The following is a 14635-nucleotide window of genomic DNA, read 5'->3' on the forward strand; positions in this document are numbered from 1 at the left end:
CCACTCCACTAAGTGAACTGAGCTTTTCCTCAAACGCTCCTGTATCCCTTGGACTTAAGGCTGAAAGTCCCTAGTGTGAGAAGAAGCAGATGTCAGTTAGCCAAAGTTGCATAGAACTGACAGATGTTGGACTTTGGTTCCAATCTCTTGCCTTGAAGGGTGCCCAGTGAATGGTGCCCCTGGCTGTGATATACTATTTTATAACATGTATTAATGTAGTAGGCTGGCTCTGCTGTTTTTGCCCTATCTCCAACCCCCATTGTTTGTATACATAGTGTCCAGTCACTTTTGAGTGTAATCTGTAGCAGTCAACAGTTTATGTATTGTGGTTCCTGGTTGGCCCATACTCATGATTTCCCTTTCTCAAAAGTGTTTTAAATACTATATCATTGGCTAAACTCATGACCCTACCAGTGCATAGTGGTTATGCATTGAGCTGCTAACTGCAAGGTCAGCGGTTGGAAACCACCAGCCAGCTCTGCAGGGAAGGATGAAGCTTTCTACTCCTGTGAAGATTTGCAGTGTCAGAGACTCACTGTGGCAGTTCTGTCATGTACGATAGGGTTGCTATGAGTCAGCCATGACTATGGCAATGAAAATGATGCCCCAGGAGGCTGATTGATAGTGTTCTTTAAAACAAATGGCAGTGATGTCTCAAAGGTGAACCAGAAACATATATTAGATGTTTGTGACGAGATATGAGGCTTGCAATGAATTCTAGCCCCAATCTAAGAATAATTAGTTCTTCTGACATGGCCCTGCTGTTTGATGTTTGACTTCATGAAGAGATCACTGAAAATGAGTGCTGTAGCTAAGTATGGTGAAGGAACTAGATGGTGCCTGACTATCAGAGGAATATGCATTGGGTCTTAAAGGGTCATATTCAGACAAGCAGCTATCTAAGTGAGATGTCAGTTTTAAGTCCACATGGAAGAAGCACGCCAGCCTATATGATCTAAGGATTGTAAACAATAAAGCCCAAATCAGATGGCGCGAAGAATGTCAGAGCTCAAATTTTGAACACCTGGTTTGCAGAAGGCTATGGATGATGGTGATAGCCCAAAATCCATCTGCAGATTCCATACATGGATTAAGCCTCTGATGATTCCTCTCTGACTATAGAGCAGTGGCTCTCAATGTGTGGGCGCGACCCCTTTGGGGGTTGAATGACCCTTTCACGGGTCGCCTAAGACTATCGGAAAACACATTATTTCCTATGGTTTTAGGAACCAAACACCACTCCTCTCTCTCCAGGTGGGCCTGCCCATATGCAGATACATCCACATACCTGGCATGAAGACTGTTAACCCATACTACACTGTGCTTCAAGACAAAATTTCATTTATTTGTAATTAGAAATAAATATTTCACAATATATAATTACATATTGTTTTGTGATGTTCAATTTGTAGCAATGAAAATACATCCTGCATATCAGATATTTACATTGCAATTCATAACTAGCAAAATTTGTTATGAAATAGCAATGAAAATAAATTTTATGGTTGAGGGTCAGCACATTATAAGAAACTAGTATTAAAGGGTTGCGGCAGTCCTACTAGACCAGAGGATGTACACTGGTACAGATAGGAACTGGAAATACAGGGAATCCAGGGCGGATGATCCCTACAGGACCAGTGGTGTGAGTGGCGATACTGGGAGGGTAGAGGGAGAGTGGGTAGGAAAGGGAACCGCTTACAGGGAACTATATGTGACCTCCCTGGGGGATGGACAACCGAGGAGTGGGTGGAGGGAGACGTCGGACAGGGCAAGATATGACAAAATAACAATTTATAAATTATCAAGGGCACATGGGGGAGGGGGGAGGGGAAAGATGAGGACCTGGTGTTGGGGGCTTGAGTGGAGAGGAAATGTTTTGAGAATGATGAGGGCAATGAATGTACAAATGCGCTTTACACAATTGATGTATGTGTGGATTGTGATGAGAGTTGTATGAGCCCCTAATAAAATGATTAAAAAAATAAAGGGTTGCAGCATTAGGAAGGTTGACAACCACTGATCCAGAGGGATATTAATAGGCCTGTTATCAAAGCATTGTAAAGTTGATTATCACAGATGCAGTTTGTTTAAAATGTAATATATTATTATTTGATCTCTCTTTTGACCCATTTTAAAGTTATTTCAGTTAAAAAAGTGAAGAACTGTACAGGTATGAATCCTTAGGTAAATCCCCTCTGATCATGGGACCAGGTATGTGAATATCCTTGCTGTCATGCAGGATGCACTGGAAAGTAGAGTATTGCAGAGGCAGTTTAACACTTTATTATTTGATCTCTCTCTTGATCCATTTGTTCTAGTTTTTAATATTTTCTTTCTGAGTTTGTTTTACTTTGTTACTGTTAGTTTTTTGTTAATTTTTTTCTGTATATGAAATCCAAGATAGATAAATTTATAGAGGTAACAGGATTAATGGTTCCTGGTGGTGGTACATGTTGGGCTGCGATCTGCATGGTCAGCAGTTCAAAATCACTAGCAGTTCCCTTGGAGAAAGACTGGGATTTCTCCTTTAAACAGTCAGTCTCGGAAAACCTCAGTGGGGTGGCTATGAGTCAGCATGGACTCCTTGTCAGTGAGTGAGTGAGTGTGGGAGTATGGCAGGGGAAGTTGAGAGGAAATGGGGAACAAATCACAATGTGTACAAGAATGAAGAAAAAGTTCTAAAACTGATTGTGGTGGTGATTGTAGAACTCTTCTTGATGTGAATGAAGTATTACATTATATATGTGAATTGTATGCCAATAAAACTTAAAAACCCTATAGAACATAGGGTAGTTTTATTCTATGTATATAGATAGACCCACGAGGTTGCCATGAGTGTGAGGGTCAACTGGGAGGAGCAGCAGGTGTGGGATGATGGGGTAGGGAAAAAAAAGGTCTATAGTCTTAACCCATGAGGGCAGTTCTACTTTGTACTCTAGTTTGCTATAAATCAGAATTGACTTGGTAGCAGTGAGGTGAATAATCATGGACTAGGTCTTAAGTAAACAGATCTAATTAATCAGATAGATTACTTTTGGTTCTCTTATATTTTTAATATTTATAATATATTGAATATATTTTTGGTTTTGGAAGAACTAATTTCATATGTAAGAAACAGTTGTATATGTGTGTGTTTAATAATTTTGTTTTTTAGTTCCCTTGCCTAAGTACCTTTAAATTTTCAGTTTAGTTTTGAACTACAGGGAAATTTTCAGAGTAAGTAAAAACATTTCAAAAAGAAAAAAAACCAAACATTTCCATGAGACCACTTCTCGGCTTTAGTTTTGAGGTATGAAACACATTTGTATGCATCTTAATGTGCACATTATACACTTTTTGCAAACTTTATAATCCTTGGAAAGTTAATTTCCCATGCTCATTTTATGTTACATGAAAAGTGTAGTAATATTAAAATTTGGTTTCATTTAAAGACTAAAAAACTCACATTTAAAATTGATTCCCATACCTAAAGTAGCTTTTTAGTTGTTTTTTGACTTATAACAGAAAGTTGTTTTTGACAGTGTAAGTGGTCCTCTTCATATCTTCTATTTCAGTAGCCACACTGTGACTGTCATTTCATTTTTGACATCTCCTTAGTGATGTGTTGTTCTACATAAGGGGTTGCAGCAAGTACTTTGCTCATGTTAATCTTATGCTAAGCCTCAGATGAAGATCTGTTTACTGATAATGAAACATAATAATGAAAACACAAACAATGAGATAAGCCTACCTAAGTCAGAACTGACTTAAAATGTAGTCATTGGGAAGTAGTAAGCCAAAGACTGCTATATTTATTCAGTAAATAGATATCAAGTCTCCTAAGTTTGCTAATTGCCAAGCACATGATTTATAGAGCTAAATGATGCACTCCCTTCCAGTACCCAAAACAAACCCCCTTAGTTAGTGCCAGTTTGTGACTCCGTACTCATAGTGACTTTATAGCGGATTCCCAAGACTGACTATACAGGAGTGGCTAGCACTGTCTCTCTCCCGTAGAGCAGCTGGTGGTTTGGACTGCCAGGACCTGGATAATTACCTGCACAATCTTAGTGCAGTGCCTTGGTCGATCTAAGCACTGGTAGACTTGGGGCATTAGTCCCCAGAGGGGTAGCACCTGGTAGAAGAAGATAAACGAACATATAGAGGGGGAAAGGGTATCCCACAAGGATAGATGAACTTGTATCCAGGGAGTTGAAGTAGTCAAATACATATAATAGGCTTCTAGGAGGCAGGCTGGCACATTGGTTAAGTGCTCAGCTGCTGACTAAAAGATCACCATTTTAAACTCATCAGCTCCTCCACTTGCAAAGATATGGCAGTCTGCTTCCATCAAGATTACAGCCTCAGAAATCTTACGGGGTAATTCTTTCCTGTAGGATCGTTTTGTGTCGGATTGCATCAATGGCTGTGGGGCTTACAGTGGCTTCTCTATGGAATAATTACGCATATTAATGTGTGCCATCAAGTCGGTTCTGATTCAGGCACGCTACTATGACCGTAGACCCACCCACAGGGTTTTCTAGATTACACGTTTACAAAAGCCGATGGCCAGGTCTCTCTCCAGCGGAGCAGCTGGTGGGTTTGAAGTACCAACCTTTTGGTTGGCATCTGAGCACTAAACTTTTGTGTTACCAGGGCTTCATGAGAGGCATAGGAGTTTATGTATAGCAGGGCTTCAAAAAGTTTATGGAAAAATGGAATGAAAAGATAATGAAAAAAATGTTTAAACTTTTTGTGAATTGAATAAAGGTTTACAGAAAATACTCTTAGTTTCACATTTAATAACTCATACACAGTTGTCTTGCAGATAAAAGAAAAAGCCCTTAAATTGCCTATAAAAGTCTCCTGGTGTCTCCCATACCTGTTTCTGTAGCCTCATTTTTAGTAACTTCCTCTCTATATCCACATGGGAATTATGTTTCCTGGAACACGACATGAGAGTACTTTGATGAGATTACCTTTGACTTGAACTTTCTAATATATGGAATATTGTCTTTTTTATGTAACTCATTCTTGCTTATTCTTCAAACTCTGTCCAATTGTTTCTTCATGAGAATTTTTCCATAATCCTGCTGTTCACTCTTGGCACTGTGTACTTCTCCTATAGCCCTCACCACAGTGATAACTTTAGATTTCTTTTTTATTCTTTGTTTATTGTGAAGTCCATGAGCTTAGGAACTATTGTGTTTCTAGCACCCAGGTTTAATGCATGGCATAAAGCGGACATGCAAAGATTTGCTTTATTCGTATTCATGTTGTGTTCATAGTTAAATATTAAATAGTTCATATGTAAGTAATGAGCCAAAGAAGCCCTGGTGGTGTAGTGTTGTGCATTGGACTGCTAACTGCAAGGTCAGCAGTTCGAAACTACCAGCCACTCCAAGGGAGAAAGATCGTTCTTTGTACTTCTGTAAAGAGGTACAGTCTCAGAATCCTACAGGGGCAGTACTGCCTTGTCCTACAGTTACTATGAATCAGCATCAACTCTATGGCAGTGAGTTACTGTTTGAATAATGAGCCATAGGACAGGGTGTTCTGCTGTATTTTATCACCGCTATACGATGGGATTTCAAAAGTGGGTGGGAAAATTCCATTACCTTTTAATTCTTTTTCATGAACTTTTTAATACCCAATAGGATTTCTCTAGTATTTTAATATTAATAAGGCATAATCTCTAAGGTGTATTGTTTTTGCAACATTTCTGGGGACTTGATTAATGCTTTGCAAATATTTTCAGGAGAAAACAGCTTTATGCCTGATTGGCTTGAAGCTAAGCTGGTTGCCATGATGGTCTTACTGGCTGTGGATGTGGAAGAAATGAAGACTCGATGTAGGTAAGTGCTTCTACACTTGAAAATAAAGCTTAAAAACAAACACTAATCAGATTTTGGGGTGTTTTCAGATTTTAATGAATGATCTAGAATATTAAAAAAGAACTAGAACAATGGGAGCATATAAAGAGAAGTTTTAAATTAGCAAGAAATTAAGGGCATAGTAAAGGTAAGTAAAATTGTTAAATATAGACGATTAAAATGTTGTCTACAGTAATTACTAGTTATGGTAGAAGAAAATGTTCCTACCATAGGATTGGGTAAGAAATTAACTGAGTTTGACCATTTTGCAAAGTGTATAATTAGAAAACAATTGGCTGTAGATAAAACAATTTCATTTGTATATTGAGAAAATGAAAAGATCAATTATAATTGTTGCCAAAAGCAGCTTCATGTGCTACACTATTGTATGATACATTCCCTGTTTCCCCGAAAATAAGACAGTGTCTTATATTAATTTTTGCTCCCAAAGATGTGCTAGGTCTTATTTTCAGGGGATATCTTATTTTTCCATGAAGAAGAATACGGTACACATTTATTAAAAGAGACTTCACACTTCCTGTCTGCTTGGCTGCGCTGCGGCCAACAGTGAGCTGCGCTGTGGTGCCCACCTTTACGGTCCCAGTCCAGAGTCCCAGAGTTATGGTAGCTTCGGGGAAGTCTTATTTGGGGGGGTGATGCCTTATATTTCAGCGAGAGGGAAAACTGTAAGTAGGTCTTATTTTCGGGGGATGTCTTACTTTCGGGAAAACGGTAGTTAATTTGATTTATATCACTTTTCCTGTTTTCATACTAAAGTTGGCTGTCTAGGTTTTAATAAGTAATTTATGTTTCTTAGTATTTTTATTTAACATGTCTTATTTCCTGGACTAGTATACTATTTATTTTTGTATCATAGAAGTAGGTAGTTATAATACTCTCAGCATTTAATTTTCTTTCAAATAAAATTGATTATAGGGTTTTTTTAATAGTTGTATTTAAAGGTTGATTATGATGTCCTCTCTGTTTTCTGATCTCATGAATTGCTAACTCACTGAGAATGTACAGGCTGAAAGATCAGCCTTGATAACCTGCTAAATGTTTTCATCATCCATAAGAGTAATTCTGTCTAATTGAATCACTTAGCCAATTCAATAAATTTTACATAGAAAATGATTTTCTTTTTGCTTTTGAAATGTTTGATTTGGGCATGTCTTTCAATGCCTAGTGAAAAACGGAAAATACAGAATGTATTAAGGATATTCTTAGATCCTCTTCTGGATGCCCTTATGAAGTTTAGTACAAATGCCTACATGCCCTTGCTGAAAACTGACAGATGCCTCCAGTTGCTGTTGAAGTTACTGCATACTTGCTTGTTGAGAGATTCCAGTACCCAAGATGGTGAGGATAAGTAGTTTCTGTTGGTTTCCTACTTGGTACATCATTGATATTTCAAATGAGAGAATATTTCTGACTTTTTAAAATAAAACAGAGGTCAGCAAATTTTTATTGTCTTCTTGTAATGGTGTTCCCCAAGGGGCTCGAGATAGAGTGGTTGTACATGCAAAAAAACAGCAATGGAGGGTCTTATCTGACTTCCTTTGGCTTCTCTATTGCCATGAGGTAGAGGTCAGACAAGCCTCCATGGTCAATCCTTCTTTACCTATAATGATACCAACCCATATTTTCCCCACACCACTCTACACCTGTGCTGGGTTCTATAATTTGTTGCAATGGCCACACAAAACTCACAAAAAATACTGAGAATTAAGGGGATTTATTTGGGAAGGATGCAGTCATTGGTTGTCTCAGTCAACAACCAACTCTGACTCTTAACTCTCTTAACTCTCCCAACTCTCCACAACTCTCTCAACTCTCCACAACTCTCTCAACTCTCCACAACTCTCTCAACTCTCCACAACTCTCTCAACTCTCAACTCTTAACAACTCTTAACTCTTAACTCTAACTCTCCAGTTCTCAGCCTCTCAGCCACGTGGTAGGTGAGCCACGTCTCTTTCTAGGTTTTTGTCTCAGCCAAGTAGTAGTCCCTTTGGCCTTTGCCTCCATGAGCCAGAAGCTAGCCCACCCACCACTTCCATATTCTTGGACCAAATAACAAGAAGGCCGTTTCGACGCTACTGCTCTGGGTCTCTGTGCCACAGTCTGTGATGCATCTGGTCTTGGAGCCTCTACCACTTCAGACAGGGATCTTGAACAACCTCTTCCAGAGTTCTCAGGGTTTCTCTCTTCTCTATCATTGCTTCAAAGAAGGCCTCGTCCTTCTAGCCAGCAGGTGATCATGAAAACTGACTAATCCCCTCTTAGTGTTGCACATGCCCTACTTGCATAGTCCCACCCCTTCATTTGGTGGGAGTTCCAGAGATTTGGATAGAAGAGCCATATTTAGAAATTCATCACATTACCCTCTGTCTTCATGGAGCTGACATGCCTAGTAGCTTGTGCTCATTGGTTAGCAGAGATTTTAGAACCTGATTTCTTTTTAACTTTAAACTTTTTCATTGATTTCTAAACTACGAAAAATTATATGCTTAATTGGGATTCAATTTTGTCACTGTGCTAGATGTTGCAGAAAGTAAGCTTATGCATGAAAATGACAGTAATTTTTATAATTTATTTTTAAATGTGTTAGTCTCTGAAAACATTTTAGATAGAAAATATAGTGGTAACAGAAGCATTAAATTCTTTCATCTTTTCTAAAATTAAAATATGTGTAAAACACAATTGATGTATGTATGGATTGTGATAAGAGTTGTGTGAGTCCCTAATAAAATGATTGAAAAACAACAACAAAAAGATACGTGTAAAACAGCAACTAAAGACATGGGCGTTACAGGTGAGCATGCTGATGGTTGAGCCTGAATTCCTAATCCTCCCTGACCAGTTTCATTTGGAATTTTAGAAATTTGTGATATAAAAATTCCAAAGATGCATTAATATTAGGTTAAATCTGAAAAATATATTGATATGGTTAGACTTCAATAAATGTTTATAAAATACTAAAAGTAGTTTCCTTTCCAAATTGTGGATTTTTTAATGTTGGTAACAGAAACAAAAATGCTGTAAACCTTACAATATTTGTTAGGTTGTAATTGTAAACCTTACAATGATACAAAAGAACATATCATATTTATTTGGTGGAAAATAATTAGACAAACGCTTGTGATTCAATACCCAATCTAAGCACAAATTTATGTTAGTCCTCAATCACCTCCTTTTTAATATATAAATCACTTTATGGGGACTCTTATAGCTCTTATTACAATCCATATATCAGTTGTATCAAGCGCATTTTTATATTTGTTGCCATCATTTTCAAAACATTTTCTTTCTACTTGAGCCCTTGGTATCAGCTCTTCTTTTTTCCCCTCGATCCCCCACCCACCCTCATGATCCCTTAATAATTTATAAATTATTATTTTTATATCTTATACTGTCCACTGTCTCCCTTAACTCATGCTTCTATTGTGTGTGTCCCTGACGGTGGAGGTGGGGTAAATACGTCCATCATTGCGATCAGTTGCACCTTGCTCCCATTCTCCCCAACCTTCCTCCCAGCCTCATGATATCACCATTCCCACTCCTGTTCCTGAGGGGTTATCTGTCCTGGATTCCATGTGTCGAGAGCTCTTATCTGTCCCAGTGTACATGCTCTGGTCTAGCTAGTTTTTGTAACTTAGAATTGAGAAGGAAGCATTAAAGAACTAGAGGAATATTGTGTTTTTTGTCGGTGTTATACTGCACCCTGGCTGACTCATCCCTATCTTGCTTTGTGAGGGGATGTCCAATTGTCTACAAATGGACTTTGGGTCTCCACTCCAGCCCCCCTCTTTCCCATCGATATGATTGTTTTGGGTTTTCTGATGCCTGATACTTGATCCTGTTGACACCTCATGATCACACAGGCTGGTGTGCTTCTTCCATGTGGGTTTTGTTGCTTCGCTAGATGGCGGCTTGTTTATCTTCAAGCCTTTAAGATCCCAGACACTATACCTTTTGATATCGGCACCATCAGCTTTCTTCACCACATTTGTTTATGCACCCATTTTGTCTTCAGTGATCATGTTTAGAAAGTGAGCATCACAGAATCCCAGGTTGTTAGAACAAAGTATTCTTGCATTGAGGGAGTGCTTGAGTAGAGGCCCAATGTCCTTCTACCTTAATACTTAACATATAAATATATGTACATAGATCTATAGCTCTTATCATTTTTATAATATATTTACATATATATGTGCCTGTATTTAGACCTCTGTAAATGCCCTTTTCCTCCTAGTTCTTTACTCTATTTCCTTTTACTTTCTCATCCCATTTTCATGTTTGGCATTCATTCAGGTTTTAGTAATTCCTCTTAGCTACATTGCCTTTGATCAAGCCCCAGCAGGCATCCTATGCCCTCTTCACCATTGATTTTAGATCCCTTGTTCTCTTGTCCCTGGGTTTTTTGGCTCCCCCTTTCCTCTCCCTCTCCCATATCTCTCCCCCCATCCCTTCCTGGAACCTTCAGTCCTGTTGTTTTCTCCTCAGGATTGTTTACCCTGCCTATCTTATATAGATAGACCCCCCAAGAAGCATGTAAATAGTTCAGGTCTGTCTGCTGACCCTTACAAATATTTTCTGATGAAGTCTGATGAGGTGCCAAGCCCTGCCCTCCAAGTCTGGTCTTTTTTTTTTTTTTTGAGATACCTCCGGGACTTTGTTGCTTTGCTCCCCTTGCTGCTGTTGTGCTCCCTTCATGGTTCGCCCCAGTGTGGGTGGGTTCCGGCCAGGCACAATTCCTGCACTGTCTCCCTTGCTGTCACCCGTAGCGCTATGGATCAGTGAGTGAGGGGCTGTCGTGTCTTGTGGTGGGTCTGGCCGTATGGCCCTGTCTGTGCATTGGCTGCTCCAAGCGTGAATGTCATGGTGGGTGGGGGTGGGTAGGTGGAAAGAGCTTGGTGGGCCAGGATGCGGCCCACCCTCCCTCTTTTTCCCCTCTTAGTTTGCTCACATGTTCTGGGCAGACCTGCCCCCTCCCCCCAGGCTGTATCTTCAGTGCTGTCCTCTGTCGTGCATTCTTCTGAGAAAGGGGTTGATATAGCTGAATTCCTTTTGCCTCTTAATTTTGATCTTTTTTACTTTTATCTTTATCATTTCCACGTATTTCAAAAATTTATTTTGTTATGTCTGTAGATGTCTAAACTGGGTATTGCTTGGTTTTCTTTTTAAGCTTTCTAAAAGTGTCACTTTATGGTAAGCAGTCTTCTGTAAACTTTCCCAGTTTACATGTTTCTAATATTCATTGATGTCCTTATTTTCCTGGTTGTATATATAATCTGCCATTGTAAAATGCTACATTTTCTACTTTCTCCCAATGCTAAGTGCTTGGGCTATATCCCATTTTTTTGTAACTATGAAAAAACCTTTTCTCTATCTTCCTAGAATCCTATATGAGAGTTGTCCAGGGTAGTACCCAGGGATAAAATTGAAGGAGCCTTGGTGATGTAGTGGTTACAAGTTGGGCTGCCATATGCATGCTTGGCAGTTCCCCAGCAACTCCATGGGAGAAAGACTGAGCTTTCTACTCCTATAAACAGAGTCTCAGAAACCAACAGGGGCTCTCCGTGAGACAGCCTTGACTATGGCAGCGAGTTTTATAAGGTAGGTGCAGGAAAACAGTGAAAAGATTTTCCAGGAGACATGCAGCTGACAGATTAAAATAAACATTGAGACTTGACCATTGCAATTAGCATTGTGAAAGTCAGTGGTGATCTTAACAGAATGGTTGCACTAGTATAGAGGGGCTCTTTAGGGATGTTTTGTATATAAGGAGAACAAAGAAATGGGGCAGTTATTGGTGGGGCAAGAGAAGCTTTTATCATTTTCCTCATAATGGAAAAAAATATCAGTCCTTATATGCTGGTGGAAATTATGCAATAAAGGGAAATTTACAAGATGTAGGAGGCATAGAGATTTTTCTGAGTAATGTATACAAAAAATGGGAACACATGAGACCCACGGTACATGTGGGTCTCAGACAAGAGCTAGAAGGCAATGCTGGGGTGTGGAGTTGCGAATAAAATAGAAGTTCTTCTATATTGTGAAAATAAAAAGGAATCATGATGGTAGTAATATCGGAAGTGAGGACATCTATTTTTGTCACTTAGTTTTCTGGTCTCCAAGCCTAAATTTAACTTGTAATCTTACATTTCTTTTAATCTAATGGGAAAGAATTCATCTGAGAATATTTCTTTATGCCATTGATATAAATTTGAAATGTAAATAAGTATACACAAATATAGGAGAAAGAAAAGGCAGAGAGAGTATTATGGAGTATAAAAGAGTAGTATTCTGTTAGACTCATTAGCTATAGGTTTAATTTTTTAATAATAACATTTTACTTTACAATCATTTTATGACAGCTTTTCTACCTGACACATGATCATGAGGTATTCCAAAACTCATATGGTATTATCTTCTTTGTAATAGGTAATGAGAAATTATTAAAATAATACATTAATTTTTAATGGTCCAAACCACCAGGTCTCAACCCGTGGATCGTGACCCCTTTGGGGGTTGAACGACCCTTTCACCGGCGTCGCCTGATTCATAACAGTAGCAAAATTACAGCTATGAAGTAGCAACGAAAATAATTTTATGGTGGGGGTCACCACAACATGAGGAACTGTATTAAAGGGTCACAGCATTAGGAAGGTTGAGAACCACTGGTCTAAGCAGTCTTGTGCGCTATGACTTAATATTTCTCAGAGTAATAAATAACCCCCTTTTTTGATGTGTCTAACCATTTTTCATTTATTTTTTGATCATTTTAAATTTTAATTATTTTTGTCTTGCGGTTGTTTTTATAGTTCTTTGCTTATTCTGGATACAAATCCTTTGTAAGTTATGTGATTTTTCACATATTTTCTGCTAGTCTGCTCCTTGCCCTTTAAATTTCTTAAGTGTCTTTATTAGAGCAAAAGTTTTAATTTTGCTAAGATCTATTTCATCATTTTTTCCCCTAGAGATGATATTTTTGGCATTGTATCTAAAATGACTTAACCTTTACCTTAGGTCACATAGGGTTTTCTCCTATGTTTTTCGAGGAACAGTAAAAGCTTCATTGTTTTTTATTTATCTTTAGGTCTATGATCCATTTTAAGTTTATCTTCGAGGTTTATGTCAAAGTTCATTTTTCTGCCCTATGTAGTACAGATAAAGTTACTCTGGAAGCATTTGTTGGTGAGACCTGATGTTAATATAGTATCCCTGCTTATTTTCTTATTACAGCTTTCATAGTTTGATTCTAAAAATCTATTTACATCATTATAGTTGAAGTGATATTTTAGGGACAGCATATAGAATCATGATTTTTATCTACTCTGACCTTGTATCTTTTACCTGGTATATAGCCTGTTTGCATTTATGTTTCGATTTAGGTCAACCATTTGTTATTTATATTCTATTTATTTCTCTGCTGTTCATTTCTCTTTCCCTTTTTTGAGCAAAAACTTCAGTATTGTTTAATACTCATTTTAATTTATCTGCTGTGCTTTTAAAAATTAAATGTCTTGTTATGATTTTTTTGTTAGAGATCACAGTGTATGTGCTTATCAACTCACAGTGTGCTTAGTATTTATGTCTTTCCTATCTTACCACTTGAAGTGAGGTACAGAAACCTTACCACTTTTTAGGTCCTTTGGCCTAAGCCCTCTCCCATTATGTTATAGTTATTTTGTGAAAATACTACCAGGAGGAATTAATATGTTTGATTTTCAACTGTCCAATATTTTAAAAAAGAATTCAGGAGAATTTTATGAAATTTATCCATAATATTTAGTTTCTGTTATTTATCTTTCATTCTTAAGAAACATAATAAAAATTAATAGGTATAGAAATGTTTCAAGAGGCAAGAGAGCACGAAATGAGATTGTGGGGAAAAAGGATAAACTAGCAAGCATGTGGTTACCAAGAGGGTGGGGCAGGTGCCCACCAGTGGGTGGCAGGTGGCACACAGGGATGGGGCTGGGCAGGGTAGTATGGTTTGTGGGATGAAATCAGGTGGCCCAATGGTGTGGCGTGGGCTGGGCAGATTCCTCTTGGTTGGATGCCTCTGGGGTGGCACCCAGTGGGTCAGCTATGACCGAAGGGTTCACTGAAGGTGGAGAAGGGATCAGGGCTCTGGGATGGGAGTGCTTCTGTGCTGTTTGACAGGAACTGCTAGTCATGCAAAAAGGGCCAACAGTGACTGCTGAGGTAGGTGCTGGGGCTGAGAGGGAGGGAGTAGTAGCAGAGAAAAAGGACTCCGCGCTGGGAGTCAGTTGGGCCCATGATAGGTATGTGCAGGGATGAGGTTGTTGCACAGGAGAGATCAGAGTTGCCAATCAATGGCAAAGGGAAACGCTAGAATGGAGGCAACTCCAGGAGAAGGGTGCACACCAGGCCTGCCAGTAACAACCAGCCAAGTTCCCTGCCCCTTGCTCTGTGTGTTCCTACAGACTCTGGACTAGAGGGATCTAGGTCAGCGTAGCTTTTGAGTTCCCCAAATGTCTTCAATCTGTAGGTTTGCTATGCCTTTTTAAAACAATTTTGAAAAGTTTTCAGCCATTTTGATTAAAATATTATTTTTCAGTAGTATCTTTTTCATCTCCTTCCAGTAATCTGATGGCATAAATGTTAGGTTTTTGTTACTGCCTTTGAGGTTCATTATTATTTTTAATATTTTGAAATTGCATACTTTCACTCAGGGTGCAGTATAGCATTGATGAAACACACAACTTTCCTCTAGTTCTTAAACACTTCCTTCCCTTCCACTATCATGATACCA

The 14635-nt window shown here is 38.6% G+C and overlaps 1 protein-coding gene across 1 annotated transcript in view; it reads left to right on the forward strand.

The window, feature by feature from the left end:
* The window catches only part of TARBP1 (TAR (HIV-1) RNA binding protein 1), a 132144-nt gene that overhangs the window by 38096 nt on the left and 79413 nt on the right, over positions 1–14635 (forward strand). The window contains exons 13-14 of the mRNA XM_045298216.1: positions 5738–5834; positions 7039–7211. Coding sequence (XP_045154151.1) covers positions 5738–5834; positions 7039–7211 — 270 coding nt within the window. The remainder of the gene's footprint in view (positions 1–5737; positions 5835–7038; positions 7212–14635) is intronic.

Source organism: Echinops telfairi, unplaced genomic scaffold, assembly GCF_000313985.2.
Source record: "Echinops telfairi isolate 266 unplaced genomic scaffold, ASM31398v2 ScPeMD7_7424;HRSCAF=8462, whole genome shotgun sequence".
Lineage (NCBI taxonomy): Eukaryota > Metazoa > Chordata > Mammalia > Afrosoricida > Tenrecidae > Echinops > Echinops telfairi.